This window comes from Schistocerca gregaria, chromosome 7 (genome assembly GCF_023897955.1).
Source record: "Schistocerca gregaria isolate iqSchGreg1 chromosome 7, iqSchGreg1.2, whole genome shotgun sequence".
NCBI classification, from domain to species: Eukaryota; Metazoa; Arthropoda; class Insecta; order Orthoptera; family Acrididae; genus Schistocerca; species Schistocerca gregaria.
The window spans coordinates 467,537,942-467,561,018 of NC_064926.1; the positions used below are offsets into that span (position 1 = coordinate 467,537,942).

Sequence of the window (23,077 nt, forward strand, 5' to 3'; positions counted from 1 at the left end):
GTTGCATCATGTGGTTTCTCAAAAAAATTGCTTTAGTTTAATTTGAGTTTTAGTACTCCTGCTTTAGAATTAAAGGATCTTCTCATGTGAGGATGGATATGGAGGAGTACATGAGTAATGGAAGACCTAATTATATCAGCAGTCATCTTATGCTATGTCGTTTGTTACCTTTTTTACAAACGAAGTCTCATAGCCAGTTGTTTATTAGCCACTATTTTAAAAAGTATTACTGAAAGTCCATTGTGTGTGATGTTCTTAGTGTTGTTGTTTATAGCAACAGTATACAGGTGGTGAGTACCTTTCTTTTATGTTTCTGCATTAATGTTTGTGGTTTTGTTTCCACCTTTGTCAAATTTATGGATTTTATGGCCGGAAAGAAAAATTAGTTGATGTGAGAAGGTTTTATCTTGCAACGCAATGCTTTTTCACAGTTCAAGCATTAGACTAAAACTTACAGTACTAGACAAAAGATAGATCGGGAAGAAATTGTAGATTTGCATTGAAAAGAAGGATACAAAACATTACTAAAGAAACATTATAACCCTTCTCAGCTGACTTGAGGGATGTTGTCTGCTCAGTGAGCTCTTGTCATTAGATAGTGGGATAAAAATGCAAGAAACAATGAAATTGCTGATTTATGTGACAAATTAATTAGTGTGTTGGGTTGTTTGCATATCATGTTCTTAAAATGGTAAACAATAGTAATTTTGTTCTGTTTCTTATACTTGCAGTGTAATTCCAATTACTTAAAACTCTTATACTTGACTGACTAGGTGTTTTGTTTCTTTCTTTATCAGCACGCACTTCAGCATAGTTGGTTTGACTTGTGAACTACAAGTCACTACTAATATAGTTTCTTCTAGTCTGCAAGATGCCATCCAAATACCTGGTATGGATTGTGATAATCTCTCTATGTAAATCATGTTTAGCCAGTTTGTGTCTTTTTTTCTGTGGTTGTGGGAGATTAGAATGCAGTATATGTTGTCTGTGTAGTGCTTTGCACCGACTGCTCACAAATTTGAAAAATGTGCTTGCATCTATCCGCCGTGACATTACTGGTTGGAGGAAATGTACCTCTGTTAACACCAAACACTGTGTGGTGTAAAATTTTGTTTTCTTAAAAATAAACATTGTGTGACACAGAGATGCAATAATACGTGTGTGTGTGTGTGTGTGTGTGTGTGTGTGTGTGTGTGTGTGTGTGTGTACATATACAGTGTTAATAGCAGTTCTGTTGACGGCCAAGTTTTAATCAATCAATTTTGCTGCTAAGTTTTTTGTGATAAGTATCTGTTTGAGATGCTTTGATTCTTGAATTAATCACTTTCTCCTGTGTGAATAATATGTAAGTACTTGACAGGAATTGTTTACACTGTATGTATTTAATTTAATCTTGTAAGTTAATGTTATATTTGAAAAATGTAAAAACAATAGTTTGAGACAGATGTTAGAGTTAATATTGCAGTATCCATTTAATGAGAGAGATAAGAGGAAATCTGGCATTACTGGAAGGATGAGTAAATCTTTGGTTTTTGGTAGAGTAAGTATTTAATGAAAAATTTTCAGTGAGCAACTGGATCAATGTGGCAAACATCTATAGCAATATATGATCATTTGATACATGTCAATAGGCAGGAGATTTCTTATTTTATAAGTCATGTAATTTTGGCAAGGAGGTGGCATGACAGAACATAGGTCACAACTGAATGCAGTTACCCCTGCAGGGGTCACAACTCTTTTGCGAGTATGTGCATGGTGAGCATGATTCCTGTCCCCCCTTCCCATATCTCCAGCCTGTGCTGCAATTATACTCTTGATTATATCTTTCCTAGGCTTCTTCTCTGGGACAAATTCCCAGCTGACAGCCTAGCTTATTTGTAGGACTTAGTTTATAGCTTTACTCACATTTTCGCTTTATTTTACACCGCATGTTTTGGTTAACAAACATTTGGTTCCCACATATGGATTTGACCCCCATCCTTTAAAAGTTATTTTACAAAATGTGCTTGGAAGGTTGTCAATACCCAGTGTGGTAGCTGGTAGTCTATTTGCTTATGCTAATGAGTAGGTCCCTCCCATCTGGGGGGCAACAGGACTCCTGCCACTGGTGATCATGCCATATGGTATCTACTGTCGTCATGTACCGGAAATGCAACATCTTGTCTCCTCTTATTCTGCGTTCTGTCTTGTTCTCCAAGAAATACATTTCCGTGACTACCAATCTCACACTTTACTTGGTTATCGGGCGTTCTGTCGCAACCAGGCTGGCCCTGGAATAGCATCTGGTGGGCTCTGCACTTTGGTTCTCTGTGGTGTCCTTAGTGACTGGATCCCCCTACGAACCACCTTGGAAGTGATAGTGGTTAGAGTGCAAACGACTCCGGCAATAACCATTTGCAATGTCTACCTCCCTCCAGGTAGGCCACTTGCTTATATTGCACTATCTACCTTACTTCAGCAACTCCTGTCCCCGTTTCTCCTTTTTGGTGATTTCAATGCTCACAATCCACTGTGGGGGAGTGCTACATCGATGGCTCAGGGTATCCTAATCGACCAACTTATCACGGACTTCAATTTGTGTCTCCTCAGCGATGGTTCCCCAACTCACTTCAGTGCTACTCATGGCACCTTCTCTGCTATTAATCTCGAGATCTCATCCCCTGCCTTCGTGGCTTCCCTACATTGGGCACCGCATGATGACCTTTGTGGCAGTGACCATTTCCTAGTGACACTATATTTCCCCTGCTGCTGCCAGGCAGACATGCCCTCATGTTGGGCATTCTGCAGGGCCAGTTGGCCTTTATACATGTCTGCTGTCCGCTTTGACACCTCCCTCTCGAATTCCATTAATGTAGTCATGCAAGGCATTTCTGCCACTCTTCTTCATACTGCTGTCACTGTTGTTCTCCTACCCACTGGTCACCCTTGTCATCAGCCGGTACTGTGGTGGACCAAGGATGTCACAGTCGCTGTCCAGAACTGCTGACGGGCACTGCAGCGATTTAAGCGACGTCCCTTCCATATTCATGCTAAGGCTCATTACATTATTAAGTGAAATAAAAAGGAATGCTGAGAGCACTGTTTCCTCCCTGTTATGTACCCATGTGGCTGAGGCCCTTGACAACACAGAGCTCACACTACTGATACCTGAGCTGTTCCCTCTTCGTGTATGCCAAGGAGTGGTTGCTCGTCCTCTTACAGCATCGGAACCTCCAGCCACGGCCGACCTGGTGACATATGCCTCTTTATCACAGTTTTGGTCAAAGGTCCATAACGTTCTGGGCCGCCAGCAGCAGTCAACTGTCCAAGTTCTGAATATCTAAGGAGCTCTGTGCACTGATCCATTGGTCCTCTTAGAACACCTTGAGACACACTTTGTGATGGCATCGTCATCTGCTTCCTATCTTCCTGTCTTTTTGCAGCAAAAACACAAGAGTTGAACAGACGCCCCTCTATTTCATCCTGCACCACATTGAGCCCTACAATGCTCTTTTCACTTAATGGGAATTGGTGCAGGCTCTGAAGACACACACAGAGCCAGACCCCAGTCAGTCAGATGATTTAATGCTTGGACGTTCCCCAGAGGCAGCAGCTCCTCAGGGCCTTCAATCACATCTGGATCACAGTGGCAAGACAGTATAGTTATCCCTGTCCTCAAGCCTGGAAAAAACACATTCTCTCGACAGCTACCGCCCCATTAGCCTTACGAATGTGTTTTGTAAACTGCTTGAATGGATGGTCAAATCCAGATTATGTTGGGTACTCGAATCTCGGGGCCTTTTGTCACCGTATCAGTGTGGCTTCTGGGCAGGGTGATATTCAACTGACCATTTACTCAGATTGGAATCAGCCATCTGACAGGCTTTCACTCATCACCGGCACCTTGTCACAGTGTTCTTTGACCTACATAAGGCGTATGACATGGCTTGGTGCCATCACATTTTAGTTACCCTCCGTGACTGGGGATTCCGTGGTCCTTTTCAGATTTTTTTATGCGAGTTTTTATCTTACTGGCTCTTCCGGGTTCGAGTTGGCACTTAACTCAGCACCCCTCGGATTCAAGAGAATGGTATCCCACAGGGTTCTGTGCTAAGTGTCATACTCTTCCTCATCGCCTTAAATGGGCTTCTGACATCTGTTTGACCTCTGGCTACCCCGGCGTTGTATGTTTACGATTTTTGCATCTGGTGCAGCTCCCAGTCGATGGCATCTGCTGAGCACCATCTGACGGGTCCTCTACATGGGCCACTGTCCGTGGCTTCCAGTTTTCCTCCTCCATTACACGGTTATGCATTTTTGTCGTCGACCCACAGTACACTCTGATCCAGAACTTTATTTAGGCAACCAGCTCCTTGATGTTGTAACACAGTCCCATTTATTGGGCCTTATTTTTGATAACAAGCTGACATAGCTGCCCCACATTAGTCACCTAAAGACTACAGGCTTGCGGAAGCTTAATGGTATCTGCTTCCTGGCCCACACATCTTGCGGGCAGGCCGTTCCACTCTTCTCCATCTTTACCATACTCTGGTTTTGTCCAGGCTCGATTATGGTAGTCAGGCTTATGACTCAGCAGCTCCTTCCACTTTGAAACTTCTTGACCCTGTCCATCATTGTGAGGTGTGCCTGGCTATTGGTGCCTTTCACACTAGTCCTGTTGATAGTCTCCTCACAGAAGCAGGGATTGCCCCTCTACACATCCAATGGAGCGGACTCCTTGTTTCTGACACAGCCGCCATTCGTCAATTCCCTGACCGTCTTGTATGCTCTTCACCAATGAGGGATGTCTCCCTCCTAACACCCGCCCACAGGTGGGATTGTCGGTTGGCATGCATCTCACTACCCTCTGCCGGAATCCCCTCCCCCCCCTCCAGCACCGCCCCTCCAGCACCGCCCCTCCAGCACCGCCCCTCCAGCACCGCCCCTCCAGCACCGCCCCTCCAGCACTCCCACCCCCCTCCAGCACTCCCACCCCCATCCAGCACTCCCACCCCCCTCCAGCACTCCCACCCCCCTCCAGCACTCCCACCCCCCTCCAGCACTCCCACCATCCCTCCAGCACTCCCACCATCCCTCCAGCACTCCCACCATCCCTCCAGCACTCCCACCATCCCTCCAGCACCACCCCTCCCTTCCCACCTGGATGGTGCCTAGACCACGGATTAGGACTACTCTCTTCCAGAGTCCTAAGGTCTCTGGTTTGCTCCTATGGTTTACCGGTGCCTTGTATCTGCCATCCTTGCAGAGTTCCAGGGTGCCACCGTCCTTTACACTGATGGTTCTAAGACTACTGATAAGGTGGGATACGCTTTCACATCTCCTAGCAGCTTTTAGCACCATTTGTTGCCAGAATCATGTAGTGTATTTACAGCAGAGCTTCTAGCCATTTAAAGGGCCCTCCTTTTTGTTTCTCAGGCCTCTCTCCATTGTGTTTTAATTTGTTCAGACTCCATGAGCAGCCTTCAAACAATCAGTCGATGCTACTCTTGTCACCCCTTGGTCCCTGCCATCCATGACCTTCTCTCTGCCCTTGAGCATGTCACCTGTTCAGTAGTATTTCTCTGGGTCCCGAGTCATGTGGGAGTCCCAGGGAATGATTGGCTGACCATTTGGCAAGAGAAGCGGATACTTACCCCTTTTCCTTTCAAGATTCTAGCTGCGGATATATGTCAGATCTCTCTTTGCCCAACAGTGGAATGCCATCTGGAGTGCTACTGCTCATAGTAATAAACTCCGCACAATCAAGGAGTCTACTGCCGTTGGGGCACTTCTTTCTGTCCCTCTCAGAAGGAGTCCACTGTTTTATGTGGTTTTCGCATTGGCTCACCCATCGTTTCCTCCTATGTAACGACCCACCCTCACAATGTGGTTGTGGCACCAGACTGACAATATTGGTGGGATGTCCCCTTCTTTTGATCATTTGTGCTAAGTCTAGTCTTCCTGCTTCCTCAAATTTAATTTTTGTGGATGATCCACAGATGGTAGACCTGGTCCTCGGTTTCCTCCATGAAAGTGGTTTTTATTTCCAGATATAAGGTTCTCCTATTGTCTTGCAACAGGGGTGGGTTGGTTGTGATTGGGGCTCATTTTGCAGTCTTCAGTCTGTGACTCCTTGACCCCCCCCCCCCCCCTCCTTTTCTAGTTTTTATAGATTTGGTCTCACCTTTTATGCTTATACTGTACGTGTTTAATGTTCATTTTTTTATAATTCGACTCCTCTGATTGAATACATTCACTTTTAGCACTCTTTCTTATGTAATTCCTTTGGAATCGTGGGACTGATGAACTCACCGTTTGGTCCCATACTCTCTCAATTAGTCAGTCAGTCAGTTCCTGGCATGTACCCAAACAGATAGGTCTTTCTCTCTACTAAGCCACTGTTCTTTTTGGAGAATATTGAAAATATATTTGGTGAACTCTCTTCCCATAACAAATTATGACGTGGTTCTATCTTAGTTAAGATAGAAACCCCAGTCATCGGAATTATTCTCGTATCAAGAACTTGGAGTTCCTGTTACCATAACACTGTATGAGAGCCTAAGCTTGGTACAGAGATTAATTTTTCATTGGAACCTAACACTACAAATGGATGAAGAACTATATAAACACTTGAAGAGGTGGGAGACCACTTTGTGCGTCATAAACATTAAAGTCTGCCAATCAAAAGTTTGACACTGGTGTGTTCATCCTCCCTTTTGAGAGGGATTTGCTTCCAGGGAAGAGCAGCGAGATCAGTCAGATACTGTGATATGAAACTTATTTCTCACCACCTATGCATCACAAGTTCAGCACTTTGTGGATATGTTTTTCCGATGTACTCACAACCCTATTTGTGGAGACTAGCTAGCCGGTTCACAAAAATGTATCGTGTCTGTACTGTGTCATTGTGGAAATGATCGTACTCCCCGATCCTCGAAGTTCTGATATCAACTTTTGCCACTACTTTGTCTCAATCGTTTGCAGTACTTGACGTATTTACTCCCTTGTTGTCGACCTCTGCTAGTTGCACAAATTGGCATGTGGGCGATATGCCCTACCCTCTTGTGGTTCCTTGATCTTCATTGGCCACTCCCTCGCCAGAGCTATGTCCACAATGCGGGTAACATGTGGTCCACCATACGTATACAGTAGTATGGTTTGTTTTGTAAGTTATTTCTAATGTATATTAAATACACTTCAAAATAAAACTAAATTACTCATGTATATCAAGCAAGGAGATGCTGGAACTGCCTCCCTTCTTTGTTCAAACATTTCTGACACCTGCTTAGAAAACTGCTCATTACATTTTGTAGTTTCTTGGCATTTCTTGTTAAGATAGTTTTGAAGTTCATCTAAAGCATGTGGATTTGCTTTGTACACTTTCTCTTTTATTCTATTTTATATTGAAACATCTAATGAATTTCTGTAATGAGATGTTTGCTTGTATGTGCTATCACAACGTCCTGCTGAAAGTTCATGAAAGCATATTTTCTCTCAATCAATTGGTCATAAAAAGGCATCAAAATGTTTCCCATGTACCCCTCACTGTTAACTGTTTTCTGGAAGGGAATGGTCTATTATCCTCTCACAACTAAGAGTGCACCACATTCCAAGGTTTTGCTCATGCAAGAGTTCGTCATGTATTAGTCTTTCCAGAACTCCAGTAATGGTTATTTTGTGAAGTAACGTACATACTTAGCTTGAATCATGAATAGTCTGAGTAGAAAGTTAGGCTAGGGCAGTTCCTCTGTCATGCGCCATATTCAAAATCCGTCCACAAAACTGCATGCTTTTTTTTTTTTTTTTTTTTTTTTTTTTTTTGCAGGATCATCCCGGTAACATTTTAGCTACAGGAATACGAGGTATTTGAGTTTGTAATGAGCTTCCCAACATTGTTGCTATTTCATTTTGATAATACAACCTGTAATCCTAATATGAAAAAATTTTCTCATACTTTTTGTGCCAGTGATTGATTCCAGTCTTAAGATAAAACTAACGTTTTGTCATGTATGTTAATTACATATGGCAGGTGTTGCAATCATTGGACTGTCCATTTTTTCCCCCCTCGACTATATATAGTCACAAATACTTCGTGACACTATGATGCTACATTGAACTTACAAACAGTGCATTGAGGTCTATCCCTTGGAGGTTTGAATCTGTTCCTGTGTTATCCTTATCTTACATATCACACCTTTCATCTACTGTCACTAATAAATTCTGATCTCGCACCAATTTCTGCTGACAGTGAAAGTGATGGACAGGTTTTCTTTGTCATAAATATCGTCAGTTGTGATAAGTATAGGTCTATTATGCAATATCAGCATAACAATCTGATAGAACCAGAACATTTAGACACACATTTTACAAGTAAATATTGTCTGCAAATATAGCACCTGTCGGAACTTTAACAGTACAGTTTAAATACTCCTTGGAATATGAAGTTTTACTCGTTACACCTGTTTGCTGGTGGATGACTCTAATGTGAAGGAAAAGTGGAAAGTAATGGACAGTAATTTTATTACCAAAAAGTTTAATATGTACAAAAAACACAAATTAACTTAAATCTTTTACCTACTTTCCTACATAGTCACCAACATTCTCTACACATTTCTCACAGTATGGTACCAGTTACCAGTTCCCTGTTCATAGAAGTCCGTTTGGTTGGTGTGCAGCCATCTGCAGACTGGTGATTCCACTTCTGCACCTGTCACAAAGTGTTTGAGGTATTTCGTTATGGGACCAAACAGATGAAAGTCAAGTGACGCACGGTCCGGATGCTATGGTGGATGCTGGAGCACCACCCACCCAGAGTTTGCAATTTTCCTCATGAACAATAGCAGCAACATGGGGGGTGAGCATTGTCATGATGTAGTTTGACACCATCAGCATTAATGTTGTTTTGTTTGTCACGAAGGGCACTACACAACTTAGCCAGAGTTTTAATGTAGGTTGCAGCAGTCCAAGTGGTTCTGTGTTCAGTAGAGTCAACCAGTGCCACACTGTGTATATTCCAGAATACTGTCACAAGCACTTTCCCAGCAGATAGTCCTTGAATTTTTTTCTTACTGGGCAACCAATGTGTTTTCACTCTATAGAGGCCTACTTAGTAATGGGCTTACAGTCGTATGCCCGTGACTCATTGCCAGTGACAATTCCTTTCAGAAAGCCACACCCTTCTTTGGAGTAACACTTTAAATGATCCAAGCTTGTCATAATTCATTGGCCCTTGTGGTTGTCAGGTTCTTAGGCACCCAGCGAGCACTAACATTACAAAATTTCAATATGTCATGAACAGTATCGTGCACTAAACTGTAGAAAATGTTGAACTGCTGTGATAAGGTTCACAGTTGCACATGCTAGTCATTGAAAATTGCTGCCCTAGTGGCTCTGACATTCTGTGGGGTTGCAGCTGTTACTTGCTGCCTGGAGTGTGAGGAATCACTAAGGTTCACACTACCCTGTTGGAAGAATGCACACCACCTGGAGACATTGCTACAGTCCATACAGTCATCCTCATACACATTACGCATGCTACCATGAATTTCACACTGTTTATGCCCTTTTGCCCACAAATATCGAACTGCACTTCGCTGCACATGACAGGTTGACAACAATAACATGTGCACCATTTCTGTTCTGTAGTTCACTTTCCTTGTTAGGGCTGCACATGAAAACAAAATACGTGCTGTAGTGCAAACTTCTTTCTGTATCATTGTGAAATTCCAGCATTCCAGCAGCGACACTAGGAGAGAAAAAATTATTGTGCATGATTTTCCAATCCTCTCCCATATTATTATTATTATTATTATTATTATTATTATTATTATTACCTACATAAAGTATCCTGTGGTGAGTGTTGCACTTATAAATATGACAGACAGAATTTCCTCTGCAAACAACATATATATAAAAATTGATTTTTGGGGGAGGGATAGTAGCAGCACATGTACTTAAAAACTAGTTGCTTTAGTCCTCAAAAATTCTCACAGCACCTTGTAATGTAGGCAGCTGTTCCTGCTTGTATGGAAATACGCAAAATTATAGTACACATCACTTGTTAATGCTATAGATATGAATTAGTATAACATGTCATGGTGTCTGCAGTTGTACCGCATAAATTGTTCATGCATGCTGAATTTAAAGAGAGAGATATAGAAATTTTTCCAAAAAGATGATTCTGTGTAGTGGTTTCAAATGGTGTTTATAACAAATATTTGCATGTGTATATATAAACTATGTCAAAATATGTAACTGGTGGTAGGACTTTCATGTAATTTAAAACACTCCACTAAATTTGTTTTCAGGCTGTTCCTGTGGTGGTGGGTGTTGGTGTTGTTATTGTGACTGCAATATTGGCAAAAGTATATTTTAGTCGGAAGAAGTCAAAAGAGCCTTTGATTACTTTAAAAGATCCCACTGTAAAATATGCTTTACCTCTGATCGAAAAGAAAGTTATTAGCCATGATACTAGGAAGTTCCGGTTTGGTCTTCCATCAGAACAACATATTCTGGGTATGGTATAAAGTATATCTACTGGTATTAAGATAATACTTTTCAATTATTCATCTTTGAAAGTCCATTTAATGTGCCATTGTGAACAGATCACTCCACTAAAGACTGTTACTCTTCTGTAGGTCTCCCTATTGGCCAACACATACATCTTTCTGCAAAAATCGATGATCAGATTGTTATTAGGTCATACACACCAGTTTCAAGTGATGAAGATAAGGGTTATATGGATCTTGTCATTAAGGTAAGCACCCATAAGTTGTAGTTTTTAAGTATACAGTTGTAACACATGGTGTGTGGACTTTGGAACCATTGAAGCTTGTTGTCCAACCATGAAATAAGGTTTACTGATGTAGCTGGACGTATGACAGCACACATCTGCACTCAGTTTAAGGATGGCGGTTATCTCAGTAACAAATGGTCTTCGGTTATAATGGTCTCTTATCTCTATTTTAACCTTACTGTTAAAACAAATAAGAATAACCAGTTCATTAAATAAACAATTTTTGTTTTTTATTGCTAGTATTTCCAGCAGTAAACAGTCATTGAACAAAGATTTAAAAATTCTTTAACTCCCTCAGTCTTTTGCATCACATCTAAGAAACATAGAATCTAAATATCAAATAAAATAGGTAACCAAGATAAAACTTAATCCATCAACAATTTGGTGCTTTGCTCGAAAAACCCTGTGGTGTTGAATAAAACAAAACAAAAAAATATCACCAATAATCTCATAATGATTCTAATTTTTTAAATCTCTGCTCAAAATCATATTGTAATCAAGGACCACATCACCATTTTGGCATTACAAATAGTCTGTGCTAATGGGTGAAAACTGAGGTTGGAGGTCACTATTTCTTGTGTTAAGTTGCCCATTTCCAAGGGTTACAAGCAGATAACAGCATATTATGTAAACACTCTCAGCAGATCAGCTACTCCTTATTTTTATTGTCAAGCATGAATCAGTTAACTTTTTTAATATATTGTTGTTGCCATAACACATTCTCTCTCTCTCTTCTGTTATTTCATAGAAATTACAGACAAATAATAAGCTTTTGTGTAAAAGTTGTAGCATTCTTTTTCTTTAATCTGAATGAAAAGCCTTTTTTTTGTTGTTGGTTTTTTTTTAAGTAAAATATGTATCTTCACTTATTAATGGGACTTTAAAAAAAATTGATTTTTACAGACAAAACAAGAAATGCATATTTGAAATAATCAAATGAACAATTTAAATAGTGGGCAAAATATAACACTTCTAGGAACAATTTCATGGTAGTAGTTAAAATTTAGATAATGACTTAATCCATTGGCAAAGATTTTACTGTCCAGTCTGTTCATAAATAGTCATTATGTATTGTGTTGTATATTAAATTGGTTCTATCACCAGAAACTTTATCCTTCAAAGATACTCATATTCAAAACCCACAGAACTTGCTACCAAACTGGCAAGATTGATACCTTGCTTTTGTACCTGGTTATCAGTAAAAAATAAAAATACCTGTTGTAACTGAGACCAAACAAACACTGAGAAATACCTGTTACTGTATTCAGAACTAAAAGTACCGATTTAGGTTTTACAAGTCGGTGTTTCCCATCCCTAGTTCAATTGTCCTCTGTTAGTCAGCTGTCGAGCTACGGCAGTACTTCTAAAATCTTTCATTATTAAAATGGACCTTGACCTCCTAGGAAAGGAACACTTGAGATGGGAAAGGGGTCAGTGACAGGATTGAGAGTGGAAGTCTACCAAGGACACCTCCCCCCTCCCCCTTCCCTGTGGCCGGACCATAAAAATTTCTTTCTGGTTGCCTCTCCTCCTTTCACAGTGACCTTCAAATTGTCAGCAACTATTTCCATTCCCTGTTTCCTTTTTCCTGTCACCCCAATCTAGCTGTAGTGTCGGCATGATGTAATTGGACAGTTCAGCCGTGTGTGTGTGTGTGTGTGTGTGTGTGTGTGTGTGTGTGTGTGTGTAGATTTGGCTACATTCTTCATCTTGATGATGTTCCTGTCATCTCCATTTCTCAGACATACAGTGTTTTTTATACTCCTTGCTGTGTTTTAGCAAGGACTTCCCATTACCACATTCTTACGTTTTTAAATTGTTAATTAACATTGTTTTAGGTTTACTTCAGGAATGTTCATCCAAAATTTCCTGAAGGTGGCAAGATGAGCCAATATCTTGAGGACATGAAGATAGGTGATACAATTGATGTGCGTGGACCGTCTGGTCGCTTAGTGTATCTTGGCAATGGCCGCTTTTCCATAAAAGTGCTTAGGAAAGATCCAGCATCAACTGTGGTAGTCAAAAAGGTTGCAATGATTGCAGGTATGGGTAACAGATGTAAATTACTCATTTTCCATCAACTGAGACACCAATTATACTGAAATATATTGTTCACTATTATTGTTGTTACTATAGTTGCACATTATAGGGTCAAGATTTGCATTTTATGTAAGTATGCAAGGTTTCTTATTAAACTGTTCTTAGAATTTTAATTATATACAGTAATTTTGTACACAATCATGTGTGTGATTTAGCAAGCTATACTAGTGTAGTGTTTATATTATAACCATTTTCATAGTAATATAATCGTAAGTACTAGATTACTACTTGAACCCATCAAGGAGAAAAAAGGGGGGGGGGGTTAAGTTGGGGCTCACTTGACACATTAAATAAATAAAATTTGCAGACAACCTCTTTACCAGGTGTTGTACCTCTGTGAGAGCAAGCTTGCCCAGGCAATTGGGACTACGTGGGTGGACTTTTGTACCCGCAGTTTGTGTATAACTGTGGTGGTGGTCAATACAGAAAGGATGTAACAGAACAGTTCCCCTAATAATACTCATGGAAAATCAAGATTGATTAACCTGACACAAGAGTATTGGGATGTACACTATATGATCAAAAGTATCGGGACAGCTGGCTGACAATGACTTCAGTTTGTACCACCATCTATTGGTAATGTTGGAATTCAATATGGTGTTGACCCACCCTTAGGCTTGATGACAGCTTCCACTCTCGCTGGCATATTCAGTCAGGTGCTGGAAGGTTTCTTGGGAAATTGCAGCCCATTCTTCGCAGAGTGCTGCACTGAGGAGAGATATCAATCTCATTAGGTGAGGCCTGGCACAAAGTCTGCGTTCCAAAACATCCCAAAGGTGTTCTGTAAGATGCAGGTTGGGACTCTGTGCAGGCCAGTCCACTACATGAATGTTATTGTTGTGTAACCAGTCTGCCACAGGCAATGCATTATGAACAGATGCTTGATCGTGCTGAAACATGCAATCACCATCCTCAAATTGCTCTTCAATAGTGAGAAGCAAGAAGGTGCTTAAAACATCAATGTAGGACTATGCTGTGATAGAGCCATGCAAAACAACAAGGGGTGCAAGCCCCCTCTATGAATAACAAGACCACACCGTAACACCACCGCCTCCAAATTTTACTGTTGACAGTATACACACTGGTAGATGACATTCACCAGACATTCACCATACCCACACCTTGCCTTGAGATCGCCACATTGTGTACCGTAATTCATCATTCCACACAATGTTTTTCCTCTGTTTAATCATCCAATGTTTATGCTCCTTACACCAAGCGAGGTGTCGTTTGGCATTCACCAGCGTGATGTGTGGCTTATGATCAGCCGCTTGACCATGAAATCAGTTTTCTCTCTTCCTGCCTAATTGTCATAGTACTTGCAGTGGATCCTGATGCAGCTTGGAATTCCTGTGTGATGGTCTGCATAATTGTGTGGCTATTACACATTACAACCCATGTCAACTGTCTGTGGTATATATCAGTCAACAGACGAAGTCAACCTGTCTGCTTTTGTGCTGTACGTGTCCCTTCACTTTTCCACTTGACTATCACGATGGAAACAGTGGACCTTGGGAAGTTGAGTGTGGAAATCTCTTGTACAGATATCCAATCACCTGACTACATTCGAAGTCCACGAGTTCCGCTGAGTGCTCCATTTTATGATGTCTAATCACTACTGAGGTCGCTGATATGGAATACCTGGCAGTAGATGGCAGCATAATGCACCTAATATGAGCAACATGTTTTTATGGGTGTCCTGATACTTCTGACCATATAGTATATTTACTTTTATGTAAACCTTTGAAGAAGTTTCACCCAGCATCTGGAAAACCTTGGACACTGCAGATTGTAACAAAAGAATGGAGGATCTTCTGAGTGAATCCATTGATAAGAAACTTAAGGGAGATGTGATGGCCAGTATAATCAAATCGATGCAAAGACTGCTAAAGCAAACTGGAATGAACTTGGAGATGTCCAGAAGATTTATTCCATAAATTCCACAGGCGCCAAGGATATATGGTGTGGTGAAATCCTAAAGGCTTTTACTTTATCGCCCATTGTGAATGAAATTAATTCACCAACGAACAGCATAGCAAAAGAACTGCCTCCAGAGCTTTGATATGTGGTGAGCCACGTAGATTTGTATGTTAAGACTCCACCCAATTTATTGTACTTTTAAAAGATAAGTGTATCTTGAGTCTAGACCTGACGGTCAGCTTCGATGTGAAGTCTTTATTCATGAATGACCAGTGTCTTAACACAATGAACATGTTAGAGGAGTGCATGGCACCCGATGTCTGAAGCTAGTGTGTCACTGTTTAATGACCACTTATTTCAGGGGAAAGGGAAATTATATGAACAGATAGATGGTGTAGCTGTGGGTTTCTCACACCTGTCACAGCCGACATCTTCATGGAAGTATTGGAAGAAACAGCACTCCAGTCTGTACTGTTACACCCATAATTTTGGCTCAGATTTGTTGATGACTCCTTAGTTATCTGTAACACGGAGAAGAAGAGCTACAGAATTTCCACCAACACCTCAATCGGAAGCACAGTAGGATTCAATTTGCTATGGCGATAGAAAAGAATGGTTTGCTGCCTTTCTTCAGTGGCGAAGTTTATTGAAAGTCTAATGATATACTTGGCCGTAGAGTATACACAAGGCCCCCGCCACCATATGCCATCTCCCACCGTCGCCCACTGCAGAAGAAATCCCCCCTGCACACTTTAACCAAAAGAGTGCGCAGGATCAGTGATGCAGAACTTCTGAAGGCTGAACTACAAAATCTCAGGTCTACATTTGGAGCCAGTGGTTATGTGATGAAGATAATAGATAAAACTAAGATGGCAAAGGATGAAGGCAATAGGGAAGTGCAGGAGGAAGCACAAAACATTACCTTAGGGGTCACTGAATGTGTGGGCAAAACTGTATGCCGAGCAGGTATCAAGCTGACTTTTTGAAATAGCGACAGAATAAAAGATGTTCTTGGCTCAGTGAAGGATGCAGTTGACAAGCTACGTGCTGTTGGAGTTTAAAAAAATGGATGCTAGTGTTGACTTGTGTATGTAGGTGAGACAGGGTGGCCATCACTCACAGGTATCTAGACATCAAAGACATATCAAACTAAAAATAAAAAGTCAGTGGTGGCAGAATCTAGGACAAGTGTAGCAAAAATGCAAAACTTCATGAAGCCCACATATTGCAAAACAATCTCTTACCTTCAGGAGGAAGATTAGAGAAGCGATAGAAATAGCCAAGCGACCCACCACCATGAAGAGAGGGGGGGCGGGTATTGACTTCTTGTGTCTGTGTCAGCAGCAACAGCTCTACAGAACTGCAGCTCACATGAACCAACGCACACAGGCTCGTGGGAGACCACAGCAGCTGCAGGTACAGAGTACTGACAGGCCTCGGCCAGCACTAGGCAATAAGTAAGCAACATTACGTTATAACTGGCACCTGTTTCCCATTCAACTATTCCCACCAGTGGCAAGCAATAAAGCAAACACAAATCAAGAACATCTATGTCCATCAATGAAAATGAATAATGAAAACTCTAGCAAAGGACACCTAACACCTCTCTTTCTTGTCCTCAATAGCCTATTAGAGTTTGGTAACAGCCTTTTTCACCAGTATATAAGAACGAAACTTTTTCTCATGCCGCTAGGTTTTTTTTTTGGGGGGGGGGGGGGGGGGGAGGAGGAGGAGGAGGAGGAGGAGGAGGAGGAGGACACCCTGAGCCATATCTCATAGTTCCTGCAGTTTGGGTAAAGGATTTCAGGATTATGTACAGGTAACTCTGACCATGTATTTGATGATGTACATTATTATTTTCAGATTTTTATCATTGTAAGTGAAGATAATTGTTTCAGCTTGGTGTCTGAAAGACTTTCACTAAATGTAATGGGGGGGGGGGGGGGGAACCTGAAACTGAACCTGAAACTGAACCTGAAGTTGACAATCTCCCTGCCACTTCTACATATACTCCTGTGCCTCTTAAGAATACTCACCTCCACCTCATATAGTGTATTATGAATGTTTTTGTGGCAGATGCCTCTTTGTAGGATGGAAACTCCTGCAGTTTGCTGTCCACAAGTTGTCCAAACTAACTTGATAGGGTTTGTTGTTGTTCTTGTTATTTTTGTTGTCATTGCTGCAACATTTGTCATCTTGTTTAAGGGGGGGGGGTCACTTCTTCAACCCCCTCTTCGCCCGTTTTTGTGGAGGTGGGATACTTCCCCCTTCATCTTTGTTTGTAGCTTTATCTTGTACATTTTTAACAGTTCATGGTATCTCTTGCAAACATGAAGTCAATTTTATTTGGTTCAGGTGCAAATGACTGAAGATGAGTGACATGCAAAAGAAAGCATGTTTAGCCAGGTGCTCCACTTCACCCATTGTGGGAAGCATGTTGTCTTACAGTACACAGTTGTTAGTGGGAGTTAATGTTGCAGTTACAAAGGGTCATTAACATTGTGTTGATTGCTGTTGTTGACACCAGATAAATCATTTTTATATGCTGATGTTGACTGCCAAGGAAGAATTTCAGATGGGGTTGTTTTTAAGAATGATGCTATAAGTGAACTAATAAAAATAAATAAAACTGAACTTTCAAGCTCTGGAGGGACAAAGCCACTACCATGTATATTCATACATTCATGGCACGTGATGTTTTTCCACTACAAGAAAACATTGTGAAACCATATCTAGGAAGGCACAATAAGGCTCAAAATGAAGAATTTTTAAATACCGACTGTCAAAGGTAAGGATGGTTGTGGAAATTACATGTGGAATAATGGCATCAGTGTTTGTCCCAAAAAAAGTTTCGTTGCAATCGGAGAAGGTACAGAGTTACAATGAAAACAGTATGTCGCTACAATTTTTTAAGGAAAAATGCCAAGTCAAGGAGCTATTAAAACCCACAAGGAAGTTTAAAATCTTAATGCCTGTAGATAGGTGAAGTGAACCCAAGAAGTGCAGAATCTATTTTTGAACCCTCAAATGTACATCATGGAAAACTTCAGTCACATATAAAGAAATCTGTGAATTTGCAAATTACTGTGTAAGCCCACATGGAGTTATCCCATTACAAAATAATTGTAGCTAAAAATTGTTATGCAGTATTGAATAAAAATAAACATGAGGAAAAAACCTTGTTTACCCTTTCAGTTGTCACTTGTTTTGTTTGGTTCCTAATATCATGCAGGAACTGTAGACATCGAAAAGGAAACTGCTTTGACTCATAACCAAATTATCACCACTCTCAGATCTCTTAATTTTGTCTAGTTTGCTGTCCTTATGTCTGTACTGAGAAATGATAGATTTGATCTTCTTGTCAACATCGCTGCTGCTGGTGTAAAGCACCACAGCATTTTCTTTTTCAATGAGTCTTGTTTAAATTTAATATTTGTTGTAATTTTGGCTTCTAACATTCCAGAGGTACTCCTATGCCTCATATACTGAGACAAGTTCTGAACTTTGCACCTCATCCACATCTTAATCTAACACACAGAAAGAAAACACGTACATAAGAATTGAGATAGAATCCAAACACTGGTGTTGTGTAATGATATTTAATGGTAACAGCCCATGAACAATGCATCTTTGACTTACTGACACAGCCATGGAACACTGTTTTTGTGTTAACCACATCAGTAGTCCAGTACTACAGACAATGTTGTTAACTCAGTGTAAACATGGCTTTAGACAGATGTCTGATATCCGGAACTGACCATTGCAAGGACTGTGAAAAGTTTGGCTTGTTGATCTTTCTTGAGACTGAAACTGCTTTCTGTGTCACTAAAGCTTCTGATGATATCTCCAGCACTGGAAGATGAAAATGTTGGGCCGTGTCGTATGTGAGTGACAGAAGCGAGCAACTTCTGGATATGCGACACTCCAGTGACAAGCAGCAGCATTCAGCGAAAAGCTTGGGTGTGCTGCGTGCGAGTGACCATGTTGCACTACAAGATGGCTGCTTACAAGGGAATGGTCAGACCTGTCATGTCGAAACCTGTTTTGCTTTTTTTTACCACTGTGAGTTAACATTGCAAGAAGTCTGTGTGCAGAATTTTAGCTGCTGACATGACCTGGAAGTCTGTAAACCATTTTATGAAGTAAGACATTATTGTCGCATGGTTTCCGCGCTTGTAACTGCCTCTTGTACAACCCTGACCTGTCTCGCTACGTTATACCAACGCCATCTAGGGACAAGGTGGCGTTAGCTACGCGCCGCGCTCGTGCCACAGCAGTGAGAGAGCCGATTCCCCCAGTGAAAGCGATCGTATGACAAATTAAACATTCGTTGACAAATATGGCTCATATGTTACCTGCAACATTCTTTCCATATAGCTATGAAATACACACAAATAAATATACGGTTTAGAACACATCCAAATTTTATTTCTTGTAATTACCGCAAAAATGCGAAATATTGATACAATGTTCAAAACATAGGTTTTTTGTGCACCAAGAACATACAAGCAAAGACGACATATGACAGCCCAGTGAATCACAGACATTGTTAGATGTCCGTAGACAAAACTGGGCTGTTGTTAGGAATGAATCAGGCCTAGTATCAGTGTATTTCGAGGAGTGCCACACACATTTAATCAAATTCTGAAACCGTGGGCAGAAAAATTGATAATGTACTTCTGACTGCAGCTTGAGAGTATTGTCTCGATGATAGACAGGAAACTGCAGTCATCTGCACACAATAATTTTCTGTTAGTTTGCTGTAAAATGCCTTCCACTGACAGAAAAATTCTCTGTCTAAAGGATGAGTTAGTTCGTCATGCCGGGTGGAATCTGAAGTATTTCTACTTTTTTGTCAGGGTGGGCTCGAAATACAGCTTTTAATGAATCAGACCTTTTATGACCTGACAACGAATCTAGACGTAGAAGAGATTTGTTCCCACAGAATGGAAGAAAAGCATGACGGATGAAAAGTGTAACGTTTTCATTTCCCATTTATCCAGACTTCGATGCATCTACCACAAGATTGTTTGCGTAGAACATTGTTCTTTTGACACGTGGTCCAAAATGTCCAGTTGGTTCTTGAAGACACATATATAGTTTAGGCAGCAATGAACCATCCAGACTAATTATGGGCAGTATAGTGAGTGCACTCGTGGACTGTGCAATCACGTCACTATGTTTTTCCCCTTTAAATGACAGTGTTCTTTTCGCACGCATTTCTTTTTGAAAACCTGACTGATCTGCATTGAACACGTACGATTCACTAAAACTAGCGATCTTATTTTTTGCATTCGTAAAAAAAGCTTCTATCATTTCGATTTGTCACTTCATTTTCCGACCTGTTTCTCGATACAAATTTTATTTTTCTTGCCACAATTTTATGTGATCTTTTGAAGCGACTAATCCAACTTTGAGAAGCTGTAAATTCTTTAGCGCCTATCGTGTTGGCAATCTCTAACGCCCAATCACGCAAAGTTGTATCGCTGACACTAAATGACTGTTGTCTGGCATCCGTAAATAGTTCAAAAAGTCGCGTATTTATCTCCGTCACAATTTCCAGTCGACTCTTACGTCGTCCAGCAGCTTCCTTTCCCATCTATACAATTCACATTCAGAACGGACAAAGCGATACTTATTTTGAACAGTACTGACACGTAGGCGTTTCTTACCACTTTCGTTCAACCAATACGTCATCGCTTTTTCTTTGTCTGATAAGGTTATTGTAGTTGCTGGTGTTACTTTCTGAGATAATTGATGACGGTACGTGGCACTATCACTAGAAAAGTCTTCATGACTGCAACTTCCGTCGGTGTCTTCGCCGTCTGTAGATTCGCAATCTGCAATATCGAGTGTTTCAGTTGTTTCTAGCCACATGTCTGCGCCATTTACATGCTTGTCTAAAAGTTTAACAACCATAGATTCCAAGACTTACCAAGCGGGAAAGCGCCGGCAGACAGGCACATGAACAAAACACACAAACACACACACAGAATTACTAGCTTTCGCAACCGATGGTTGCTTCTTCAGGAAGGAGAGGGAAAGACGAAAGGATGTGGGTTTTAAGGGGGAGGGTAAGGAGTCATTCCAATCCCGGGAGCGGAAAGACTTCCCTTAGGGGAAAAAAAGGACAGATGTACACACACACACACACACACACACACACACACACACACACACACACACACACACACATATCCATCCGCACATACACAGACACAAGCAGACATATTTAAAGGCAAAGAGTTAGGGCCCTAACTCTTTGCCTTTAAATATGTCTGCTTGTGTCTGTGTATGTGCGGATGGATGTGTGTGTGTGTGTGTGTGTGTGTGTGTGTGTGTGTGTGTGTGTGTGTGTGTGTATGTGTGTGTACATCTGTCCTTTTTTTCCCCTAAGGGAAGTCTTTCCGCTCCCGGGATTGGAATGACTCCTTACCCTCCCCCTTAAAACCCACATCCTTTCGTCTTTCCCTCTCCTTCCTGAAGAAGCAACCATCGGTTGCGAAAGCTAGTAATTCTGTGTGTGTGTTTGTGTGTTTTGTTCATGTGCCTGTCTGCCGGCGCTTTCCCGCTTGGTAAGTCTTGGAATCTTTGTTTTTAATATATTTTTCCCATGTGGAAGTTTCTTTCTATTTTAGTTTAACAACCATGTCGCACAACACGTAGTCTTCACACGTGTTTTCTGTTGATTGCTTCATTTGGCGTCTGTGGTATATCTCCATGGCAAGCAGCAAAACATTTACAGGGTTCGCCATCACCTGTGAGGGGAGACTGAATGTTCACCATGAAGTGGCTTGCGGAGTATAGATGAACATGTACAGAACATCTTTCACATCTCTAACCAATTTCAGGACGGTATGTTTCGAAATACGTATCAGAAATTAAAAGGACGTGCATTCCACATAAACGAATATTCGTTTCCTCTTTCCACCAAAACCGTGCAGCGATATTCCTCTTTAGTGAATGCCACGATAGGACGGCCGCACTTCCGACCATGCGCACAACGCTCGCAACTCGCCATTTCCAGGGGTGGCCAGCCGTCACTGCAAGCGCCAAGCAGGAAACACAGCCATGTTCGTGGTTTTTTTTTAACTTCCAGTTAAGGTCAGCAGCTACAATTTTGCATACGGACTTTTTGCACAGTTAAATAACAGTGGTAAAAAAAGCAATACATGTTTCGGCATGACAAGTCTGACCATTCCCTTGTTACAGCCAAGCAGCTGTTTCTGTAAAACGGTGTCCCTAACCAGTGGAGTACTGTAGCTGGACAGTAAGGCTACAGAATTAGGTTTACTTAAGAAAATAAAGCGAAAAGGAATGCTATGCATGAAATTTACAAAGGGAGGAATCTCCATGGAGAATTTCATAAACAAACTACAAAGACCACCAGACAAATTCTGCAATTACACGTGAATAAGCAGAGGAGCATTTGATTAAATTACAAATGTTTTTTACATGACCAAGAACTTCTAAGAGTCAATAAATGTGGAGGAATGATTACTTCGTGACTAACTACGCTAAATACAAACATAAGTACACAAACTGACACCTGTGAAGTAAAGCTTGCTGTGGTGTAGGGGTAGTGTATTCAGTTAGTGATTATGTGTTTGGTAAAGATCCAGGGCTAGATTCCGGACAGTTTTACTGACTCAGTTAAAATTCTGTATACTAAGTGTTATGTATACTGTTTACAGTGCATCACTAAGTATGGTTTTAAGATCTTGCGAAAGAAGTTGATCTTCACACCTATCCCAGTATATCACACACATTTAATTCCTAATAAATTACAATGAATCTGAGCTGTAGTAAAGTTAGCTTTGAAAAGTGCGCCGCAGCGTGTAGCGTGAAACAGTCGTCCTCCGTTTTCTGGCGGTGGCTCCTTTGTCACAATTGAAGGCTTCGTGTCTCCCTCTTGCGGCAAAGAAGGAAAGTGGGCTGTTCGCGTGGGTTTAAGAAGTGGCTGTATGAGCTCTCATAGTGAGTTGGCAGTCGGGGCATCAAGAAGAGACTTCTCTGCCGGTGCTAGAGGGACAGCACGCAGATCGCGGCATCAGCGTAAGCGACGTGAACAGCGGCTGCGTGATATGGGGCATTAACTGCTCGTCTTGAAAGGAATAGGGGCCTTATCTGCAGTTCGGCCTTATGCTGTCGACTGGTGAGGAGGTTCTGAAAATCGGCGCGCCTTCCCGCAACCATTGAAACGACTGGCAGTGGGCGACTCGGCAGAGCAGTTGGAGCTGCTGCGTCGGTTCAGTTCTGGGAGTCATAACGCACCAGAAGTTG

The 23,077-nt window shown here is 41.3% G+C and overlaps 1 protein-coding gene across 7 annotated transcripts in view; it reads left to right on the forward strand.

Moving 5' to 3' along the window:
- The window catches only part of LOC126281834 (NADH-cytochrome b5 reductase 2), a 49,082-nt gene that overhangs the window by 13,971 nt on the left and 12,034 nt on the right, over positions 1–23,077 (forward strand). For 5 of the 7 annotated variants that reach the window (XM_049981082.1, XM_049981079.1, XM_049981080.1 and 2 more), the window contains exons 2-5: positions 798–889; positions 10,287–10,494; positions 10,617–10,735; positions 12,613–12,817. In XM_049981082.1, coding sequence (XP_049837039.1) covers positions 872–889; positions 10,287–10,494; positions 10,617–10,735; positions 12,613–12,817 — 550 coding nt within the window. In that variant the 5' untranslated portion in view covers positions 798–871. The remainder of the gene's footprint in view (positions 1–797; positions 890–10,286; positions 10,495–10,616; positions 10,736–12,612; positions 12,818–23,077) is intronic. The other 2 variants (XM_049981084.1, XM_049981078.1) reach the window with 1 other exon arrangement.